Below are 24,861 nucleotides of genomic sequence, written 5' to 3'. Positions count from 1 at the left end.
TTACACACGCTTGAACGTTACACACGCATGAACGTTACACACGCTTGAACGTTACACACGCATGAGCGTTACACACGCTTGAACGCTACACACGCATGAACGTTACACACGCATGAACGCTACACACGCATGAACGTTACACACGCTTGAACATTACACACGCATGAACGTTACACACGCTTGAACATTACACACGCATGAACGTTACACACGCTTGAACGCTACACACGCATGAACGCTACACACGCATGAACGTTACACACGCATGAACGTTACACACGCATGAACGCTACACACGCATGAACGTTACACACGCTTGAACGTTACACACGCATGAACGCTACACACGCATGAACGTTACACACGCTTGAACGTTACACACGCATGAACGTTACACACGCTTGAACGTTACACACGCTTGAACGTTACACACGCATGAACGTTACACACGCATGAACGTTACACACGCATGAACGTTACACACGCATGAACGTTACACACGCATGAACGTTACACACACATGAGCGTTACACACACATGAACGTTACACACGCATGAACGTTACACACGCATGAGCGTTACACACGCATGAACGTTACACACGCATGAGCGTTACACACGCATGAACGTTACACACGCATTACACACGCATGAACGTTACACACGCATGAACGTTACACACGCATGAGCGTTACACACGCATGAACGTTACACACACATGAGCGTTACACACACATGAACGTTACACACGCATGAACGTTACACACGCATGAGCGTTACACACGCATGAACGTTACACACGCATGAGCGTTACACACGCATGAACGTTACACACGCATGAGCGTTACACACGCATGAACGTTACACACGCATGAACGTTACACACACATGAGCGTTACACACGCATGAACGTTACACACGCATGAGCGTTACACACGCATGAGCGTTACACACGGATGAGCGTTACACACGCATGAGCGTTACACACGCATGAACGTTACACACGCATGAGCGTTACACACGCATGAACGTTACACACGCATGAACGTTACACACGCATGAGCGTTACACACGCATGAACGTTACACACGCATGAACGTTACACACGCATGAGCGTTACACACGCATGAGCGTTACACACGCATGAGCATTACACACGCATGAACGTTACACACGCATGAACGTTACACACGCATGAACGTTACACACGCATGAGCGTTACACACGCATGAACGTTACACACGCATGAACGTTACACACGCATGAGCGTTACACACGCATGAGCGTTACACACGCATGAACGTTACACACGCATGAACGTTACACACGCATGAGCGTTACACACGCATGAACGTTACACACGCATGAGCGTTACACACGCATGAACGTTACACACGCATGAACGTTACACACGCATGAACGTTACACACACATGAGCGTTACACACACATGAACGTTACACACGCATGAACGTTACACACGCATGAGCGTTACACACGCATGAGCGTTACACACGCATGAGCGTTACACACGCATGAGCGTTACACACGCATGAACGTTACACACGCATGAGCGTTACACACGCATGAACGTTACACACGCATGAACGTTACACACACATGAGCGTTACACACGCATGAACGTTACACACGCATGAGCGTTACACACGCATGAGCGTTACACACGCATGAGCGTTACACACGCATGAGCGTTACACACGCATGAACGTTACACACACATGAGCGTTACACACGCATGAACGTTACACACGCATGAACGTTACACACGCATGAGCGTTACACACGCATGAACGTTACACACGCATGAACGTTACACACGCTTGAACGTTACACACACATGAGCGTTACACACACATGAACGTTACACACGCTTGAACGTTACACACACATGAGCGTTACACACACATGAACGTTACACACGCTTGAACGTTACACACACATGAACGTTACACACGCATGAACGTTACACACGCATGAACGTTACACACGCATGAACGTTACACACGCATGAACGTTACACACGCATGAACGTTACACACGCATGAACGTTACACACGCATGAACGTTACACACGCTTGAACATTACACACGCATGAACGTTACACATGCATGAACGTTACACACGCATGAACGTTACACACGCATGAACGTTACACACGCATGAACGTTACACACGCATGAACGTTACACACGCTTGAACATTACACACGCATGAACGTTACACATGCATGAACGTTACACACGCATGAGCGTTACACACGCATGAACGTTACACATGCATGAACGTTACACACGCATGAGCGTTACACACGCATGAGCGTTACACACGCATGAGCGTTACACATGCATGAACGTTACACACGCATGAGCGTTACACACGCATGAGCGTTACACACACATGAGCGTTACACACGCATGAACGTTACACATGCATGAACGTTACACATGCATGAACGTTACACACGCATGAGCGTTACACACGCATGAACGTTACACATGCATGAACGTTACACACGCATGAGCGTTACACACGCATGAGCGTTACACACGCATGAGCGTTACACACGCATGAACGTTACACACAAATGAACGTTACACATGCATGAACGTTACACACGCATGAGCGTTACACACGCATGAGCGTTACACACGCATGAGCGTTACACATGCATGAACGTTACACACGCATGAGCGTTACACACGCATGAACGTTACACATGCATGAACGTTACACACGCATGAGCGTTACACACGCATGAGCGTTACACACGCATGAACGTTACACACGCATGAGCGTTACACACGCATGAGCGTTACACACGCATGAGCGTTACACATGCATGAACGTTACACACGCTTGAACGTTACACACGCATGAACGTTACACACTGCGCAGTCGAGAATAACACTTCAGGATAATGGACTGTCATTAACAATAACTATGCAGGAATGATGAGTAGTCCTACATTAACACTTCAGCTACTATTATTAACTAATATAGAAACAAGCTTCACTGATCAGTAATATCACATTTAGGAGGTAGTTCCTTAATAGGTAATTAATAATTACTGAATGAGATTAGCCTCATTAATTACTATTAGCTAACTGACAAATTATAAAGAACATTATCGTGTGTCTGAGATGATCAGTCATCATGTTTACTCTGAATATACAGGGGACTCCAAGGCACTCTCAAGCCTTTATTCTTATGGCTTGGTCAAATTAACCATCTAAAAAACTAATATTTTTGTTTGTCTTACATTAGCACAATGATTGCAATGATGGCATTTGTAAGAACCTATGGGCCTAGGGCCTAACCATGTTTGTTTTACTTCTGGTTTAAGATAACTGTGAACCAATCTATCTTGTAGGGTGGGACAAACAAAATCTTTTCATGATGTTGGTACCCAAAGGGAATTTACCATTAACCATTTCATAAATTGTCAAACAACCTTTGTCATTTATAGATTGGAATGTCCTATGTGTAAAGTCTTTTATGTTGGAGGAACTAAGCGGCGTTTACTGGATAGATTGGCTGAACAAAAATACGCAATCCACACAGGTAACACCAACTATCCCATGGCAAGACACTATATGGAACATCACAATAGTGACCAATCCACTTTACAGGTTTCTGGGATTGACCACATTCCTTTATCCTTAAGAAAAGGTAATAGGCAAAGACAGCTGAATCAACGGGAAGATTTCTGGATATATCGCCTGCAGGTTACTAAATATCCAGGCTTAAATGAGGAACTTGACCTCAGTGTATATCTGTGAGGTTCTGTTGTCTTATGGTGGTTTAAAATGTATATACTATGCTTGTATTTGAACTTTTATGTGTCGCCGTGTTGGTGTGTATTTAATTGATTAGTTAAGAAGTGGAAATGATGACATCTGCTGTCCCTTTTGTGTACTATCAATTGTAATCTGAGCACCCTAGTTGACAGATGGAGACTTCTGATTGGTGGACTGTTAGTTCATAAGAAACTCTGTTTGTGTGAGATCAGTTTGACTCCCAGAAGAAGGCATGTAGCCGAAACGCGTTGGAGTTTTTTAGATGGTTTATTTGACCAAGCCATAAGAATAAAGGCTTTTTAACTTTTTCAATTGAGAGTGCCTTGGAGTCCCCCCTTTTTTGATTTTTGGTATTTAGTTTCCCATCCAAAGAGCACCTCTATCTTAATCAAACTTTGGAGTCCAGGATGCGCTCCTCTACCCCTCCGGTTTACTCTGAATATAGTCATAAAATGCATCACTAATTACTCAAGTGTTGCCAAGTCAGTGTGCAGGAACTACTAGTGATGTTTTTCACTTTAAGATAAGCTAGTAGTCCTTGAAGAGTGACTAGGCAACACTCGAGTAATTAGTGATGCATTTTATGACCACGTTGAGAGTAAAAAAAGACGATTGCTTACGATTAGTAATTAATTAGTACTTCTTTATAATTTGTCACAATTTCATATTAGTTCTTAATGATGCCAATCTCATTCAGTAATTATTGATTACCTAATAAGGAACTGTCTTAGTCCTAAATGTGATATTACTTACTGGTTATTTAAGCTTGTTTCTATATTAGTTAATAGTAAAGCTAAAGTATTAATGTAGTGCTACTCATGAGTCCTGCATAGTTACTTATTAATAACGGACCATTATTAGGAATACAAAACAGTAAATAATGCCTCCGCTCACCTTGCTCACGTGTTTTATTGGGGACTTGTTTAACATTTGCTCCAGAGTAGCAGGTTCAATATGAATGTCAGTGTTATATTCATATCCAGCTTCCACCATACACCTGAACACACACACACACACACACACACACACACAAACAATCCGCCATCAGGACAATACCACAATACATTACTCTTACTTCACTGCAGAGCAAAAGAAACGAAGAGAAAAACCTACTTTTTTTGCATTACATTGGATCAGGCACCTACTCCCTATAATTTATTCTTGTTTAAATAAAATAATAATAATTGTATTGTATTAAAGTGCCATTATTATGCTATTTTATCCATCAAAGTGGATTTGCTTTGTCAGCAGAAAACAGCGTCTTCTCGACATGAACGACACGAGCCGAACTCTCCCAGTCTCAGACACACTACAGTGTTTGAGGGCGGAGCTAAGAGACGCTGCTCAGCCAATCAACACCAGAGGAGGGCATTATGCTAATTAGTTAGAAACCTACGCAGGTTCAGCAGGAAGTAGAATTACTGACGACTTGTTTCAGTTCAGAATCACTCCTTTCGTTTCGGAGACGATAACTTTATTAATCTACACTTTGATCTTTGCAGACCTTTAACATCCACAACCAGCTCTATTACACACTGCATGAAAGGTCATGTCTGAAAGGTAATTTCCTGAAAAGTATAATAGGGGCACTTTAATATTTCACATCACCGAGAATACAAAGAATTGCAAAAAAAACTTTAACCTGGTATGTAATTTCACCACTAATGAAATTTAGTCTGATGATGTTCATGTCACATTACCAGTCGGGAATGTCTGTGCTGCCGATCATGGAGGCCAGATTTGTGACGGGGTTTCGAGCCACACACGCCTTGTAAACCTCAGGATACTGGCCAATCAGATGACAGGCCAGGAATCCACCGTGAGATCCTCCAATCACAGCGATCTTCTGCTCGTCGAAGTCTCCGAGCTTCAGAACACTGTCTACCGCAAACTGATCAGAGTTCAACACACACTTTATTATACACACACAGACTGAAGTATAGTCAACACATATGCCGCTAATTATTCCAGCGGGGCCTTCTGAAACGTTGAGATAATTGTGAGATAAAAAGTCGCAATTATCTATTTTTTTTTATTCCGTGGCTAAAACAAGCTTCCATATACTTGATTGCTTTTAGAGGGAAAAGCTGTCCATAAATGCTGGTGTAGGATCCGTTTTCTCCGTAATAAAAGAATATTGGCGAAATTCCAGTGTTTTGAGCGGTGAGTGCATTAGATCTATGAGCGCGCAAATCCTCTCGTTATAATAAGCTATGTTAATAAGACATTATTGTGTATCAGCTTTACTGATAGCCTAATGGAACATTGTGAGAGTGCGATGAAGTTGTAGAACCGTTTTTAATGATAATAAAATGAGCGCTCTTTGCGAGAATTCTGCCATGCCAAATCCTGCATATAGCCTGTTTTTAAAGGGGAAGCGCATATCTTCATGGTGTTGGTTCACCCTGTGTTTTGGTGTTGTTTAAATATAGAATTTGGTCTATTTCAGTTATATTCAGTGTTGTGCTAGTTACTAAGAAATAGTAACTAGTTACAGTTACTAGTTACTTCGTTCAAAAAGTAACTCAATTACTTCGTTGATTACTTACACCAAAAAGTAATGCGTTACTGTTAAAAGTAACTTTTTAGTTACTTAAAAAAAACCCCCATTTTTAATGTTCCCATTAATGCCAGCGTTATATTATGCGTTATGGTCTACACAAACACAAAGCTGACTTAAACAGAAAGTAATTTTAAACACGATTTTATTTAAGTCAGACCAGCACAAACTCACAAGGATTTCTGAGGTGACTCGCGATCTTCGCAGTAGTGAACGCGCCAGAGAGAAATGCACATTTCATACGCATTACATAAGCAGAGAGCAGTCTGTAGTCTGTTTTCTTTCGTTTTGAATTGTTCTGTTTAAAAGTAGAAATGTCTGTGAGGCAAGTAGGCTACCTTATACGCTGAGTTTCGGTTCATTTATGAGACGAGCTCCAGTTCACGCGCCGGCGCCTCCGTGTCGTGATTATCTATCGTCTGCTATATTTACTTCTTATTTATTAAATCCAGGCAATTGGTTGATGAAACATTGATTAAAATTAAGATACAATTAATACAAAACGAAATTCACTTTAAAGAAAGGTTTTGTGCTTTCTGTTTGATGTCTCTGCAAGTATTAAAGCATCTTTTAGTGCCGCTTTCAGAGCGCTCACGTCCGTAACGGAGAACTGTCACGTCCGTAACATTGTTTTTTCCTCATAAATGCGAACACTAAAAATAAAATAAAATGAATATTTTGTTCTGTGGAGACTGAGAGCCAACCCTTCTTCATCCGGTGGGTAGTATTACTTTGGTTTGTGCAGTGTAGGCCTAATTCACAGAATTACTCAACAATATTTTAGGCCTATAAAATTCAGCACGTATAAATGTATAAAACGTATAAAAAAGTAACGGACAACGCACCATATGGTAACGGTAACAGAGTTAATTTAAAAAGGAGTTCATTTATTTAAATTAATTAATTAAAAAAAGTAATGGACAACGCACCATATGGTAACGGTAACAGAGTTAATTTAAAAAGGAGTTCATTTATTTAAATTAATTAATTAAAAAAAGTAACGGACAACGCACCATATGGTAACGGTAACAGAGTTCATTTAAAAAGGAGTTCATTTATTTAAATTAATTAATTAAAAAAAGTAACAGACAATGCATCATATGGTAACGGTAACAGAGTTCATTTAAAAAGGAGTTAATTTATTTAAAAAGTAATGTGTTACAGTATGAGTTGCTGTCAAAAGTAACTGCGTTAACGCGTTACTGCCCAACACTGGTTATATTAGACTAAATAGGGGATGTTATTGTTTTTGTGACTGTCTGTTTTGTAGATCATAAAACTCTACTCCTACTCCTACTCCACTCTACTCTACTCCTACTCTACTCCTACTTTACTCCTACTCTACCCTACTCCTACTCCTACTCTACTCCTACTCTACCCTACTCCTACTCCTACTCTACTCCTACTCTACTCCTACTCCTACTCCTACTCAACTCCTACTCTACTCCTACTCCTACTCCTACTCTACTCCTACTCTACTCCTACTCTACCCTACTCCTACTCCTACTCTACTCCTACTCCTACTCTACTCCTACTCTACTCAACTCCTACTCAACTCCTACTCTACTCTACTCCTACTCTACTCCTACTCTACCCTACTCCTACTCTACTCCTACTCTACTCCTACTCTACTCTACTCCTACTCTACTCCTACTCTACTCCTACTCCTACTCTACCCTACTCCTACTCTACTCCTACTCTACTCCTACTCTACTCCTACTCCTACTCTACTCCTACTCTACTCAACTCTACTCCTACTCTACTCCTACTCTACCCTACTCCTACTCTACTCCTACTCTACTCCTACTCTACTCTACTCCTACTCTACTCCTACTCTACTCCTACTCCTACTCTACCCTACTCCTACTCTACTCCTACTCTACTCCTACTCCTACTCTACTCAACTCCTACTCTACTCTACTCCTACTCTACTCTACTCCTACTCTACTCTACTCCTACTCTACTCCTACTCTACTCCTACTCTACTCTACTCTACTCCTACTCTACTCCTACTCAACTCCTACTCTACTCTACTCCTACTCTACCCTACTCCTACTCTACTCCTACTCCTACTCCTACTCCTACTCTACTCCTACTCCTACTCCTACTCCTACTCTACTCCTACTCTACTCCTACTCCTACTCCTACTCAACTCCTACTCTACTCCTACTCCTACTCTACTCCTACTCTACTCCTACTCTACTCCTACTCTACCCTACTCCTACTCCTACTCTACTCCTACTCTACTCCTACTCTACTCAACTCTACTCCTACTCAACTCCTACTCAACTCCTACTCTACTCTACTCCTACTCTACTCCTACTCTACCCTACTCCTACTCTACTCCTACTCTACTCCTACTCTACTCCTACTCTACTCTACTCTACTGTTCAGTAGTAAATATGCATTTCCTTCGGCCTGAGGATTATTATTTCACTTTTGGTGTGAAAGGGCCTTTTCATTTGCCAAAAATAGATTTCAAAAAGAGATTAAAAAACAAACAAGCCCAGGCGAGAAAAAGTAACGCAAAAGTAATGTAACGCATTTAGTTAATTGTTTGGGGAGTTACGCAATGTTGTAATGCATTACTTTTGAAAGTAACTTTCCCCAACACTGCTGTGGTGCTTGATGATGTGATCATGTGACCAGCGAGTGCTAGTGTTTACCTGCACGTCTCTGACGTCCTGCGTACCGACGTTTCCAGGTAAGGAGGAGATGTTATCCTGACCAAACCCAAGTGAGCCTCTGTAATTCACTACAACAGGACACACACACATGACACAAAACCTCCCCAAATCATTGACATCGACTCATTCCTGCCCACACGGCCCAAACATTACCATATTAGCCTGGACGTTTGGCTGAAAGTCTGTCATTTACTCATCCTCATGTCATTTGAATTTTTAAGTCATGTGTCTTGGAGTATCGCAATAATATTGTATTGTGAGTTCAGTATCGTGACACCCCTAGTGTAAAGCATTAACTATGACCTCTGCTCACCCAGCAGGACGCCGAAGCCCATCTTACACAGAACCGCTGTGGACAAGATCCACTCTGTCACCAGCACTGAATGAGGGCCGCCTGACACACACACGCACACACACACACACACAGACAGAAAATCAGCACAGCAAGACGTCAACATTTTCTTACATCACTTTTACATTGTAAAATATAAGCGTCAGTGCAGAGCAGACCGTGTGGCATGACGATGAGAGGCAGTTTGCTTCCCTCCGTCTCCTTTGGCTTCAGCAGAATCGCATCAAAGTCCAAACCAGCTAAAGAAGAACAGAGAGTTGTTATTGCTCCATGCAGATATACTGTACAGTGCAACATGTGAACACTAGGACTGGTGAAATTTCAATATCACTTTTGACCACAAGGTGGCGCTGCTCCCAAAACTAGTTTTGTGATTTTTGGCCAAAGCATTCAGAAGTTATAAGCAAAAATGTTTCATATCTCCTGACCACTAGAGGGCACTGCACCGAAACTGTGCAGGTAGACTCGGGTCATGCATGTCATAACACACACCAATGTTGGTCAGAATACGCTAAAGCGTTGCACAGATATAGCCTCACGTTCATTTTGCCAGGACCGTCGCCAAATTCGTTCGCACATTATTCGAGAACTGTTTGACAAATCAACTCTTTGTTAGGGCCGTCTGAAGATGATCGAGTTACATTCCATGAAATCCGGAGCAACGGGCTCGCAGGAGTTTGACTACTTCCAAATGGCGGAAAAATGTTCATGCCGGAAAATGACGTCGTAGGGTGCAATCGCATCGCCTTGAGCGTCTTGAATTTTGTTTCTAGTTGGTTTCAACTTTGGACAGTTGGTGGCGCTAGAGGGATTGAGTTAGACTCCAAATTTGCTTTGGTGACAGTTCAGTCTGTCCTCCATCTGTGTGCCAAATTTCATAACTTTTTCATAACATTTTCATAACATTTTCATAACAATTTCATAACATACACCTGCAAGCGGTTCTATGGGCTGCCGTTACTTCCAGAGCGTAAGCGGAGGAAACGGAATTGAATAATAATAATAATAATAATAATAGGAACGCCAACGATTACAATAGTCGCCTACACATCTCCGGTGCTCGGCACCTAATTACAAGGATAATTGCAGTTATCTATATGATGGGGACGGGTCTAGTGAACACACACACACACACACACACACACACACACACACACACACACACACACACACACACACACACACACACACACACACACACACACAGATCGTACGGTAGAGTGTGTTGTCCTGGTCAGGAGGGCGGCACACGCACACACACACACACACACACACACACACACACACACACAGGTCGTATGGTAGAGTGTGTTGTCCTGCTCAGGAGGAGGGCACACACACACACACACACACACAGATCGTACGGTAGAGTGTGTTGTCCTGCTCAGGAGGGCGGCACACGCACACACACACACACACACACACACACACACACACACACACACAGGTCGTATGGTAGAGTGTGTTGTCCTGCTCAGGAGGAGGGCACACACACACACACACACACACACACAGGTCGTACGGTAGAGTGTGTTGTCCTGCTCAGGAGGAGGGCACACACACACACACACACACACACACACACACACACACACACACACAGGTCGTACGGTAGAGTGTGTTGTCCTGCTCAGGAGGAGGGCACACACACACACACACACACACACACACACACACACACACACACACACACACACACACACACACACACACACACACACACACACACACACACACAGGTCGTACGGTAGAGTGTGTTGTCCTGCTCAGGAGGAGGGCACACACACACACACACACACACACACACACACACACACAGGTCGTACGGTAGAGTGTGTTGTCCTGCTCAGGAGGAGGGCACACACACACACACACACACACACAGGTCGTACGGTAGAGTGTGTTGTCCTGCTCAGGAGGAGGGCACACACACACACACACACACACACACACACACACACACAGGTCGTACGGTAGAGTGTGTTGTCCTGCTCAGGAGGAGGGCACACACACACACACACACACACACAGGTCGTACGGTAGAGTGTGTTGTCCTGCTCAGGAGGAGGGCACACACACACACACACACACACACACACACACACACACACACACACACACACACACACACACACACACACACACAGGTCGTACGGTAGAGTGTGTTGTCCTGCTCAGGAGGAGGGCTGAGGTTCAGGGTCTTCCAGCTGATCTGGTCCTGAGTTTGAGTCTCCTCCAGCGTGACCCACGACACCGGGCTTCCAGAACCCTTCGCCGGCAGAAAACCCACGCGCTGCGGACACAACATCTCATTAAACACACACATGCAGAACACAACATCTCATTAAACACACACATGCAGAACACAACATCTCATTAAACACACACATGCAGAACACAACATCTCATTAAACACACACATGCAGAACACAACATCTCATTAAACACACACATGCAGAACACAACATCTCGTTAAACACACACATGCAGAACACAACATCTCGTTAAACACACACATGCAGAACACAACATCTCATTAAACACACACATGCAGAACACAACATCTCATTAAACACACACATGCAGAACACAACATCTCATTAAACACACACATGCAGAACACAACATCTCATTAAACACACACATGCAGAACACAACATCTCGTTAAACACACACATGCAGAACACAACATCTCGTTAAACACACACATGCAGAACACAACATCTCATTAAACACACACATGCAGAACACAACATCACATTAAACACACACATGCAGAACACAACATCTCATTAAACACACACATGCAGAACACAACATCTCATTAAACACACACATGCAGAACACAACATCTCATTAAACACACACATGCAGAACACAACATCACATTAAACACACACATGCAGAACACAACATCTCATTAAACACACACATGCAGAACACAACATCACATTAAACACACACATGCAGAACACAACATCTCATTAAACACACACATGCAGAACACGACATCTCATTAAACACACACATGCAGAACACAACATCACATTAAACACACACATGCAGAACACACACACATGCAGAACACACACATGCAGAACACACACATGCAGAACACACACATGCAGAACACACACACATGCAGAACACACACATGCAGAACACACACATGCAGAACACACACATGCAGAACACACACATGCAGAACACACACATGTAGAACACACACATGCAGAACACACACATGCAGAACACACACATGCAGAACACACACATGCAGAACACACACATGCAGAGCGGTACATTAATCATCTCATTGCTCAGGTGGCAGCAAATAACCGACTTAATGAGCGAGTCATTGGAGTCGATCTTTCAAACATTCGTTCAAATGCTTATTCATTTACGAACAAAGGAAATGTCTTTATGAATGGGTCATTGAGTATACACACACACCGCTGTTTATAAGTTCGGGATCGGGACGTTTTTAAAAAAAAATTTAAATAAGTGTTTTCTATGTGAATATACAGTAAAGTGTAATTCATATCCCGTGATAAAGCTGAATTTTCAGCATCATTACTCCAGTCTTCAGTGTCACATGATCCTTCAGAACACTGAACTGACACTGAAGATAACATCAACACTGATAATAATCATAAGTGTTTCTTGAGCATCAGATCATCATATTAGAGTGATTTCTGAAGGATCATGTGACACTGAAGACTGGAGTAATGATGCTGAAAATTCAGCTTTATCACGGGATATAAATTACACTTTACTGTATATTCACATAGAAAACACTTATTTTAAATTGTAATAATATTTCATAATATTACGGTCTGTTTTGTATTTTTAATTAAATAATAGCAGTCTTGGTGAGCAGAAGAGACTCTTTTAAAAACATTAAAAATCTTACAGATCCAATTAAGCTTTTGAACGGCAGTGTGTGTGTGTGTATATATATATATATATATAATTGGCAAAACATTCATGCATTTAAGGGTTAAATTAAAAAGATTAAAAGTGTGCAAGCTCAATGAACAATGTGTTTTGTGTGTTGGTCAAAATGCTCATCTTGACGCTAAATTATTTTAACCCATTCAGTTACCGTATGTCATAATTTAATGTAATCAAACAGAACAAAACAATTTGGTGTATATATATATATATATGGTGATAATGTATGTGTGAATACCAGGTCTGGAGGTTGGTTTGGTGAAGAGCAGCTGATCACCATCAGATCTCTGTGAATATTCAGTAAACTCCAGCTTCCTTCCTGAGATTCTACAGTACAGAGAGATCAGAGTCAGACAGTTCAGTACAGTACAGTATATGTAGCATACAGTAAAGTAGAGTACAGTGGATGTAGAGTACTGTAGAGTACAGCAGAGTTAGAGTACGGTGGAGTACAGCAGAGTACAGTAGAGGTAGAGTAGAGGTAGAGTACAGTAGAGGTAGAGTACAGTAGAGTAGAGTACAGCAGAGGTAGAGTACAGTAGAGTACAGTAGAGTAGAGGTAGAGTAGAGTAGAGTAGAGGTAGAGTAGAGTAGAGGTAGAGTAGAGTAGAGTAGAGTAGAGGTAGAGTAGAGTAGAGGTAGAGTAGAGTACAGTAGAGGTAGAGTAGAGTAGAGGTAGAGTAGAGTAGAGGTAGAGTAGAGTACAGCAGAGGTAGAGTACAGTAGAGTTGAGCACAGTAGAGGTAGAGTACAGCAGAGGTAGAGTACAGTAGAGTACAGCAGAGGTAGAGTACAGTAGAGGTAGAGTAGAGTACAGTAGAGGTAGAGTAGAGTAGAGGTAGAGTAGAGTAGAGTAGAGGTAGAGTAGAGTAGAGGTAGAGTAGAGTACAGCAGAGGTAGAGTACAGTAGAGTTGAGCACAGTAGAGGTAGAGTACAGTAGAGGTAGAGTACAGTAGAGTACAGCAGAGGTAGAGTACAGTAGAGTAGAGTACAGCAGAGGTAGAGTACAGTAGAGGTAGAGTACAGTAGAGTAGAGTACAGCAGAGGTAGAGTACAGTAGAGTACAGCAGAGGTAGAGTACAGTAGAGTAGAGTACAGCAGAGGTAGAGTACAGTAGAGTACAGTAGAGGTAGAGTACAGTAGAGGTAGAGTACAGTAGAGTACAGTAGAGGTAGAGTACAGTAGAGTAGAGTACAGCAGAGGTAGAGTACAGTAGAGGTAGAGTACAGTAGAGTACAGCAGAGGTAGAGTACAGTAGAGTTGAGCACAGTAGAGGTAGAGTACAGTAGAGGTAGAGTACAGTAGAGGTAGAGTACAGTAGAGTAGAGTACAGTAGAGGTAGAGTACAGCAGAGGTAGAGTACAGTAGAGGTAGAGTACAGTAGAGTAGAGTACAGTAGAGGTAGAGTACAGTAGAGTAGAGTACAGTAGAGGTAGAGTACAGTAGAGTACAGCAGAGGTAGAGTAGAGTACAGTAGAGGTAGAGTACAGTAGAGGTAGAGTACAGTAGAGTAGAGTACAGCAGAGGTAGAGTACAGCAGAGGTAGAGTACAGCAGTTTACAGTAGAGGTAGAGTACAGTACAGTAGAGGTAGAGTACAGTAGAGTAGAGTACAGCAGAGGTAGAGTACAGCAGAGGTAGAGTACAGTAGTGTACAGTAGAGGTAGAGTACAGTAGAGGTAGAGTACAGTACAGTAGAGTAGAGTACAGCAGAGGTAGAGTACAGCAGAGGTAGAGTACAGTAGTGTACAGCAGAGGTAGAGTACAGTACAGTAGAGTAGAGTACAGTAGAGTACAGTACAGGTAGAGTACAGTAGGTAGAGTACAGCAGAGGTAGAGTACAGCAGAGGTAGAGTACAGCAGAGGTAGAGTACAGTAGAGTACAGTAGAGGTAGAGTACAGTAGAGGTAGAGTACAGTAGAGTAGAGTACAGCAGAGGTAGAGTACAGCAGAGGTAGAGTACAGTAGAGTACAGCAGAGGTAGAGTACAGTAGAGTAGAGTACAGCAGAGGTAGAGTAGAGTACACCAGAGGTAGAGTACAGCAGAGGTAGAGTAGAGTACAGTAGAGTACAGTAGAGTACAGTAGAGGTAGAGTACAGTAGAGGTAGAGTACAGTAGAGGTAGAGTACAGTAGAGTAGAGGTAGAGTACAGTACAGTAGAGGTAGAGTACAGTAGAGTAGAGCACAGTAGAGGTAGAGTACAGTAGAGTAGAGCACAGTAGAGGTAGAGTACAGTAGAGGTAGAGTACAGTAGAGGTAGAGTACAGTAGAGTACAGTAGAGGTAGAGTACAGTAGAGGTAGAATACAGTAGAGTTGAGCACAGTAGAGGTAGAGTACAGTAGAGTTGAGCACAGTAGAGGTAGAGTACAGTAGAGGTAGAGTACAGTAGAGGTAGAGTACAGTAGAGTTGAGCACAGTAGAGGTAGAGTACAGTAGAGGTAGAGCACAGTAGAGGTAGAGTACAGTAGAGGTAGAGTACAGTAGAGGTAGAGTACAGTAGAGGTAGAGTACAATAGAGTAGAGCACAGTAGAGGTAGAGTACAATAGAGTAGAGCACAGTAGAGGTAGAGTACAATAGAGTAGAGCACAGTAGAGGTAGAGTACAATAGAGTAGAGCACAGTAGAGGTAGAGTACAATAGAGTAGAGTACAGTAGAGGTAGAGTACAGTAGAGTAGGGGTGTAACGGTACATGTATTCGTATTGAACCGTTTCGGTACGAGGCTTCCGGTTCGGTACGCATACAAACCTAACGATTCCTTGGACCATTTTTCCTACCGACAAAATTCGCGCTGGCGCGATCACCACAACGTTGCGCAACATCAAATGGCAAGCGTAAAGAAAGCGGAACAAAACTGCGCTACTCATGTGCTTCACGGATCGTTTATCAGTTCGGAGTTCGGACCAGCAACATCTGTGCAGCGCGAGCCGATCTCGATCAAGCGACACTGTCACTACACAGCGCTAAGATCCAGTGAAGAAAACATTTGAATTCGCCACTGAAGTAATAACATCGCTGCGAGATCTAGTGAGAAGCATTCACATTTCTCCGTTATTAACCGTAGACCTCTATTAGATCAAACAGCGCTGACGTGGACACCAGGAGAAATATTGTGCCGTGAATGATCTAAGTTAGTAATACTTTACGTCCACAGACCAGCAACATTCACCATGGATTTAATATAGTAACACTAACTGTAACCAGTTTGGCTGGAATAGTGAAATGCTTTCAAGTACTTCACACATCTTTTTCCAGCACTTCAAAACTCAAATATTATATAAATAAATATTTGAAGAGTTCAGATGCAAAAGCCTCTAAGTGCCATTTGAAATTTTCTTCTAGAATGATCATTTTTATGAAGCTTGTATATTTAAGTTCAGTAATTTCACTCAAATGACAATTAATAGGTAATCTTCATTGCCATTTAAGTGAAATTACAAAACTTAAATATACAAGCTTGATAAAAATAAAGAAAATTTCAAATGGCTTTTGCATCTGAACTCTTCATATATTTAAATGTTATTTTTAATGTGATGACCAAAACATTATTTGTTCATCCTTCAAAGATGACACCCATTTATAAACCTGAAAGTTTCAAGATGTAGGAAAACTCACAATTATTTAAAAAATATTTTTTTCTTTTAACAAATAGGAAATTTCTCTGGCATTTCTTACTTTTTGCTGTATCGAAAACGTACCGAACCGTGACTTTAAAACCGAGGTACGTACCGAACCGTGATTTTTGTTACACCCCTACAGTAGAGTACAGTGGAAGTACAGTACAATAGAGGTAGAGAACACTAGAGTACAGTAGAGGAGTAATATGAGACAACGAGAGTAGCTCTACATACGGGAGGTGAGAGACGTGACCTCGCGACTCGAAGTATCAACAACCAACAGATCCTGTAATATACAAACACAATGTTGATTGATGACGATGAAGGTTAAGTAAAACTACATCACTGCAGCGCCAGGCTTCATTGAATCTAAACATGAGCCATTTGCGTGTCAACACATTTAACTGGGGATTTCCAATATTATGAGCGCAGAACTTGCAGGAATAAAATTGCGTGCAATCCTGCACCAAATTTCAGGTCATGATTCATCAAACCTGTATGACTTGCTTTCTTCTGTGGAATAAAAAGCAGATATTGCTTCTGTCAGTCTGTTTGGACCCCACTGACTTTCATTGTATAAACAAAACAAGTTTTTTAATAAATAGCTTATTTTGTATTCAACAGAAATAAAATAAACTGCAAATGGATGCAATGAATGAAATAAATGAGAAAGATGTAATATAATTCTGAGAATACTTAGCAATTTGCAATAATAACCATATTAATCTGTGTCCATGAAAACAGTACCTTACGGCATCTCTGAGCGCAGGAGATCAGCACACGCTGACTGTCAGCTGACCAGCAGCGGGGAGAAAGCATCGAGCTGTAGATCCCAGTAAAACCATCTGACACACACACACACACACACACACACACACACACACACACACAAGAGATATTAAACAGAGATCATCTTGGTTACATATATGTAACCCTCATTCCCTGAAGGATTACGGATACGTACATCGGACGTGCCGATTAATTGGGATCCCCAGTAACACGCCACCTAGTGCCGCCACCTTCCAGTGCCTAGCGAAAGCCTCCCGATCCCCCCCGCATTTGAGGCGGAGATGGGACAGGGCTTAGGCCAGGGAAGTCCACTGCTGTTCCGCATGACTCACTCAGACAGACTTGGATAACACTGGGAAAGCATGCCCTTTCAGTGGAAAGGCAGACGCTGCGTAAGCCACAACCTGCCCGTAGGGAGGTATCATGTGGAAATTACACATATGGACAGGGCGTTTCGGGGCAGTACAACATATGAAATGTCACTGAGGTTGCTCCGTTCGAAGCCAGGACACACCGGTCAGAGAAGGCAGAGCGGGCTCTGCCAAGGGAACGACACAGGCTCACCGCAGGAAGCCGTACCATGGAGGAATACACATATGGGACCACCATAGGGATCACAACATATGGGACGAGTGTGACTGCCGAGGGATGTGGGGGAGCCGTACCGGGGGAGGAATGGGACATTAACACATTTAACTGGGAATTTCCAACATTACCTACCTTACGGCATCTCTGAGCGCAGGAGATCAGCACACGCTGAATGGTAAATGGACTGCATTTATATAGCGCTTTCACAGACCCAATGGCCACCAAAGCGCTTTACAATTTGCCTCACATTCACCCATTCACTCACTCATTCATACACCGACGGGCGACGGCAGCCATGCAAGGCGCCATCCAGCTTGTCGGGAGCAGTCGGGGTTAGGTGTCTTGCTCATGGACACCTCGACACTTGGTCAGGTGGAACCGAGGATTGAACCACCAACCTTCCGGTTTGTAGACAACCCACATGAACCACTGAGCCACTGAATGTCAGCTGACGAGCAGCGGGGAGAAAGCATCGAGCTTAAACTCAACAGGATTCGGCTAACGGGGGACTCAACTGGTGCACGTATCCAGTCCATAGGAGGTGAAAGGTGCAGCAAGCCGACACTTTGAGCGGGACCTAGGGTGTTTACTGGCTATGGGAAGCGAGCACACTGGAGGATACCGGCTCAACCCGAAGGGTTTAAAACCTAGCAAACGTGTTTGGTGTTGCCCAGCCCGCAGCTCTACAAATATCTGTCAGTGAGGCGCCTTGTGCCAGCGCCCAAGAAGAAGCGACACTCCGGCTGGAGTGGGTACGCAAAGACGATGGCATCCACTATCCAGTGGGCCATCCTCTGCTTGGAGAGAGCCTTTCCCTTCTGCTGGCCTCCGTAACAGACGAAGAGCTGGTCTGAGGTCCTGAGGCTGTGTGTTCTGTCCACGTATAGGAGCACGAACGAGAAAGCCAGGGCTGGGTCTGCCTCCTCCCGGGGGCAACGCTTGCAGGTTCACCACCTGGTCCCGGAAGGGAGTGGTAGGAACCTTTGGCACATATCCAGGCACGATTCGTGCAGGTCCCCTATCCTCTTGACGGAGGCCAAAGCAAGCAGGATAACTGTTTTCATAGACAGGATTTTTAACTCAGCTGCCTGCAATGGCTCAAAGGGAGGTCTCTGCAGTGCTGTCAGCACCAGATATAAGTCCCAAGAGGGTATCGAGGGTCGTGCTTCCCCACGGATTTTCCATCAACTGCATCGTGATGTGCGGCAATAGAGGCAACATTCACTTTGAGGGTGGAAGGAGACCGCCCAACCTCTCTTGCAGAAAGGAAAGCACAGACCGATCGAACATCTTCAGGGGTCTTCTCGGTGAGAAGAACAGCACTCTACGAACAGGTTCACTTCAGAGCGTAAGTGTGCCTTGTAAAGGGCGCTCTCACAGAAGTGATGGTGTCTACGACTGCTTGTGGTAGATCACCTAAGTCCTTCGCGTCCCGTCCAGGGACCAGACATGCAGTTTCCAGAGGTCTGGACACGGGTGCCATAGGGTGCCCCGTCCCTGAAACGCATACTTGCATAGGTCCGGTGGCCAGCTGTGTGCCAGAGCATCCATGCCGAGGGTCCCCTCGGTCAGAGAATAGAACAACTGTCAATGGAACGAGTCCGGAGAGGCAAACAGATCTACCTGTGCGGTCCCGAAGTGGTCCCAGATCAGCTGGACCGCCTGGGGATGGCGTCTCCAGTCTCCCGGGGCCACAGGCTGTCGTGAGAGCTCGTCGGCAGCACGATTGAACAGGCCGGGGAATAAGTGGCACGAAGCGACCTCAGATGCTTATGACTCCATAGGAGGATATGGCGGGTGAGTCGCGACATGCGGTGGGAGCTATAGTGAGATCTAGTGAGAAGCATTCAAATTTCTCTGTTATTAACCGTAGATCTCTATTAGATCAAACGGCGCTGACGTGGAAACCAGGAGAGGATTTAAGTCCACAGATCAGCAACATTCACCATGGATTTACTGTAGTAACACTCACTGTAACCATGGAAGTTAGGCAGGAATAGTAAAATGTTTTCAAGTATGTAACATCTTTTTATTAAAACTAAAATATTATCATATTTAAATGTTATTTTTAATGTGATGACCAAAACATTATTTGTTCATACTTCAAAGATAACCCCCATTTATAAAACTAAAAGTTTCAAGATGTAGGAAAACATTTTTGCTGTATCGAAAACGTACCGAACCGTGACACCACTGCGTCGTATCGAACCGAACCGTGAATTTTGTGAACCGTTACACCCCTAGTCTCCACGGGTCGGCAGGGTGTGTGTGAGAAGGGTTTTTGAGGAATTTGCTCTTTTCTTGAAAATGTGGGTGCCGCTGGACTCCGGGGAGGCAGGAGTTCGCATATGGGCGGTGCGAAGTTCTACAGGCGTCGCCAAAGAGCCCAACCTGGGAAATGGGGGAGTCCAGGAACTGAGACTTGTCGGTCTCCCTCATATCAGGCAGGTTCAATCATCATCAAACGCTCGGCTCCTCAGCGAATGGTTCTTGCATGCGCTTCCATGTTTATACCCGCGCTGTGGGGCGGAGCGCGACATGCTAATCTCACACGCCAATGTGCATCGGCTCCCTCTGTTAACACTCGAAGATGACAGGCTGCCTAAGCGTGATCCCAGTCATTCGGCACGACCGACGTACGACCGTCTAAAAGGGAACTTCATCTGAATAACACGTTTCTGAACTCATTGAGTTTTTATTTTTTTACTTAATTTCTTTAACAACCAACATTTTTTTTTTTAAATGTATGCAAACAGGCTCTTACCCTCTCTGGCTCTCGTCTGCACATCGACCACAACACTCGTCTTCTGGGTGTACCAGTCATACTGCAAACACACAACTGATCACATTACTGCAACACTCTACAGTCAGGGTTAGTTTATACACACACACACACACACACACTCGTCCGCTGGGTGTACCAGTCATACTGCAAACACACCACAACTGATCACATACTGCAACACTCTACAGTCAGGGTTAGTTTACACACACACACACACACACACACACGCGCAGACACACGCAGACACACACTCAGACACACACTCAGACACACACTCAGACACACACTCAGACAAACACTCAGACACACACTCAGACACACACTCAGACACACACACACACTCGTCTGCTGGGTGTACCAGTCATACTGCAAACACACTACAACTGATCACATTACTGCAACACTCAACAGTCAGGGTTAGCTTACACACACACACACACACTCAGACACACTCAGACACACTCAGACACACACCACAACACTCGTCTGCTAGGTGAACCAGTCATACTGCAAACACACCACAACTAATTACTGTTAGTGCTAAGACTTTACAGTCAGCTTTCATTTACTTAAAGAATTGGACACACACACACACACACCACACACAGTCGGCTGCACTGCTGGTGAGGGCCGAAGATGCCGGACTCCAGATAAGCGATGCGACAGTGATCAGGACTGAGCCGAGGAGAGCAGACGGAGCTGGAGTTACAGGACAACTGGTCTGAGAACACAGATACAAGATTATGATCGTCAAACGTGCGATAATTATGAGGAAATGTATACACACACACACACACACACACACACACGCACACACACAAACACACACGCACACACACTCACTCTCTCACACACACACACACACTCACTCTCTCACACACACGCACACACACACTCACTCTCTCACACACACACACTCACTCTCTCACACACACGCACACACACACTCACTCTCTCACACACACGCACACACACACTCACTCTCTCACACACACACACTCACTCTCTCACACACACGCACACACACACTCACTCTCTCACACACACACACTCACTCTCTCACACACACGCACACAGACTCACTCTCTCACACACACGCACACACACACTCACTCTCTCACACACACACACTCACTCTCTCACACACACGCACACACACACACTCTCTCACACACACACACTCACTCTCTCACACACACATGCACACACACACTCACTCTCTCACACACACACACTCACTCTCTCACACACACACACTCACACACACACTCACTCTCTCACACACACTCACTCTCTCACACACACTCACTCTCTCACACACGCACACACACACACTCACTCTCTCACACACACGCACACACACACTCACTTTCTCACACACACACTCACTCTCTCACACACGCACACACACACACTCACTCTCTCACACACACGCACACACACACTCACTTTCTCACACACACACTCACTCTCTCTCTCACACACACACACACACACACACACACTCACTCTCTCACACACACGCACACACACACACACTCACTCTCTCACACACACACACTCACTCTCTCACACACACACGCACACACACACTCACTCTCTCTCACACACACACGCACACACACACTACATATTGTCAGTAGAGAACGGTTGAAGATGAGAGCTTTACCACATTTGCCACTAGCCAGATCCACGTAAAACAGAGACGACCTGCAGAAACGACAGAGCTTGTAAACACCACAGATACACAACAGATGCGTTCTTCATAACACAGAGATTCCTCCTCATCCTCACCTTCTGTTGGCGCAGTACTTGAGCCCCAGTCTGAACGGCTCGTGCCACCAGCCCACGAACACCAGCCCGGTGTCGCCGGGGGCCCAGAACGCCTGCGGGCCAGAGGCCAGATTCAGAACCGAACACCCGAAGCAGAGCTACTACTAGAAGAGCAGGCGTGGGGATGTTTGACTGAAGCGGACAGGACAATGTTCCAGTAAATGCTAAACTTCACCTCATTCTCATGGTGTTCAGTTAGCTGTGGCACTAGCGCCCCCTGTGGGTGAAGCTTGATATCCTCTGTATTCTGTTCTCTATGTGCATCACTACTACCAGCCAACAGTTTGGCATCGGTGAGATTTTTAATGTTTTTAAAATAAGTCTCTTCTGCTCACCAAGGCTGCGTTTATGTGATTAAAAATACAACAACAAACAGTAATATTGTGAAATATTATTACAATTTAAAACAGCATTTTTCTATGTGAATATACAGTAAAGTGTAATTTATTCCTGTGATAAAGCTTAGTTTTCAGCATCATTACTCCAGTCTTCAGTGTCACATGATCCTTCAGAAATCACTCTAATATGAGGATTTGATGCTCAAGAAACACTTATGATTATTATCAGTGTGTAAAACAGTTATTTACATTTTTATTTCAGGATTTTTTGATGAATAGAAAGTTCAAAAGAACAGCATTTATCTGAAATATGATCTTCTGTAACATTAAACTCGACTGTTCAACAGTTTGGGGTCAGTAAGAGTTGTGCTTTTTTGGTGGGGGGGGGGGGGGGGATAAAAGAAATCAATACTTTTATTCATCAAGGAATAATTAAATTGATCAAATTCACAGTAAAGACATTAAAAATGCTACAAAAGATTCTATTTCGGATAAATGCTGTTCTTTTGAACTTTCTATTCATCAAAGAATCCTGAAAAACATCGTACACACCCGTCTGTGGCCAAAGTGACTGAGATTTTTTGCTCTTGAAGCGGAAGCATTATCAGATGTTTAAGCTTATTGCCATTCAAATCAATATATAATACGTTAAAATAAGGCCAGTCTCAGTCTGAACGCACGTCAGACACAAGGACTCGAGAGATGTACCTGTCCTGGAGAGATGTCGGAGGGCGTTCCCTCCAGAACCGTGATGTTGCCGCCCTCGACGTCCAGCACACACAGCACCGGGCTGCTCTTACCCACCAGCGCCTCACCCCAGTCCTCGTAGTACTCGAACTGATGCCCCTGCCACACACACACACACACATTACACACACACGTTACACAAACTCTCGTTAGATAAGAGTGTGTGTGAGTGCTGTCTTTCTAAAGAAGGCATTGACACTGTTGACCATCAGAAGCTTTTATCTAAACTAACAAATTACAAATTTTCAAGGGAGGCAATACTTTGGATAAAATCATATCTATTAAATAGGAAACAGTGTGTGTGTATTGATGGTGCAAACTCCTCTCCCCTAGCCCAGGGCGTTCCACAAGGCTCTATTGCGGGACCAGTTTTATTTCCACTTTATATTAATGATCTACCTGGAGTATGTAAAGTGGTCATTTTTACCCATGCTAAGAATTTTGAAAAAGCTTTGATTACTTTGAGCAATATTCAGGATTGGCTTACCAGGACAGGTTTATTATTGAACACAAACACAAACTGTGTGTATGATGTTTGCAAACCAGTGGAGATGACAGAATCAGGTGTTCCTGAGAGCAGCTGAAAGTGTTAAAGAGTTTACGTATCTTGGGTTTCTTTGGATAATACTCAAAATTTATCAATATTAGACCTTTTAAAAGTTAAAGTATATTAGGCCATTTTTGTGCTGCCAGGTTGTATTGGTGATTCAATGTGATTCAATGATTCGGTGATGTAACTGTGATTCAATGATTTTTTTTCACATATTCAGTATTTTTTTAATAGTTGGCCAT

At 43.7% G+C, this 24,861-nt stretch overlaps 1 protein-coding gene across 1 annotated transcript in view; it reads right to left on the bottom strand.

Annotated features, from left to right (window-relative positions):
- The window catches only part of LOC130075709 (acylamino-acid-releasing enzyme-like), a 36,416-nt gene that overhangs the window by 6,613 nt on the left and 4,942 nt on the right, over positions 1–24,861 (bottom strand). The window contains 14 exon segments of the mRNA XM_056240469.1: positions 4,713–4,815; positions 5,519–5,709; positions 9,045–9,133; positions 9,379–9,459; positions 9,576–9,656; positions 11,572–11,710; positions 13,610–13,698; positions 17,224–17,275; positions 17,737–17,834; positions 21,131–21,191; positions 21,751–21,872; positions 22,821–22,861; positions 22,946–23,037; positions 24,031–24,168. Of these exon segments, the coding sequence (XP_056096444.1) occupies positions 4,713–4,815; positions 5,519–5,709; positions 9,045–9,133; positions 9,379–9,459; positions 9,576–9,656; positions 11,572–11,710; positions 13,610–13,698; positions 17,224–17,275; positions 17,737–17,834; positions 21,131–21,191; positions 21,751–21,872; positions 22,821–22,861; positions 22,946–23,037; positions 24,031–24,168 (1,377 nt within the window).

Source organism: Rhinichthys klamathensis, unplaced genomic scaffold, assembly GCF_029890125.1.
Source record: "Rhinichthys klamathensis goyatoka isolate OS25496 unplaced genomic scaffold, OSU_Roscu_1.1 h1tg000599l_1, whole genome shotgun sequence".
Classification (NCBI taxonomy): Eukaryota; Metazoa; Chordata; class Actinopteri; order Cypriniformes; family Leuciscidae; genus Rhinichthys; species Rhinichthys klamathensis.
The sequence above is the reverse complement of the archived record's forward strand: the minus strand, read 5'-3'. Positions and strand labels throughout refer to the sequence as shown.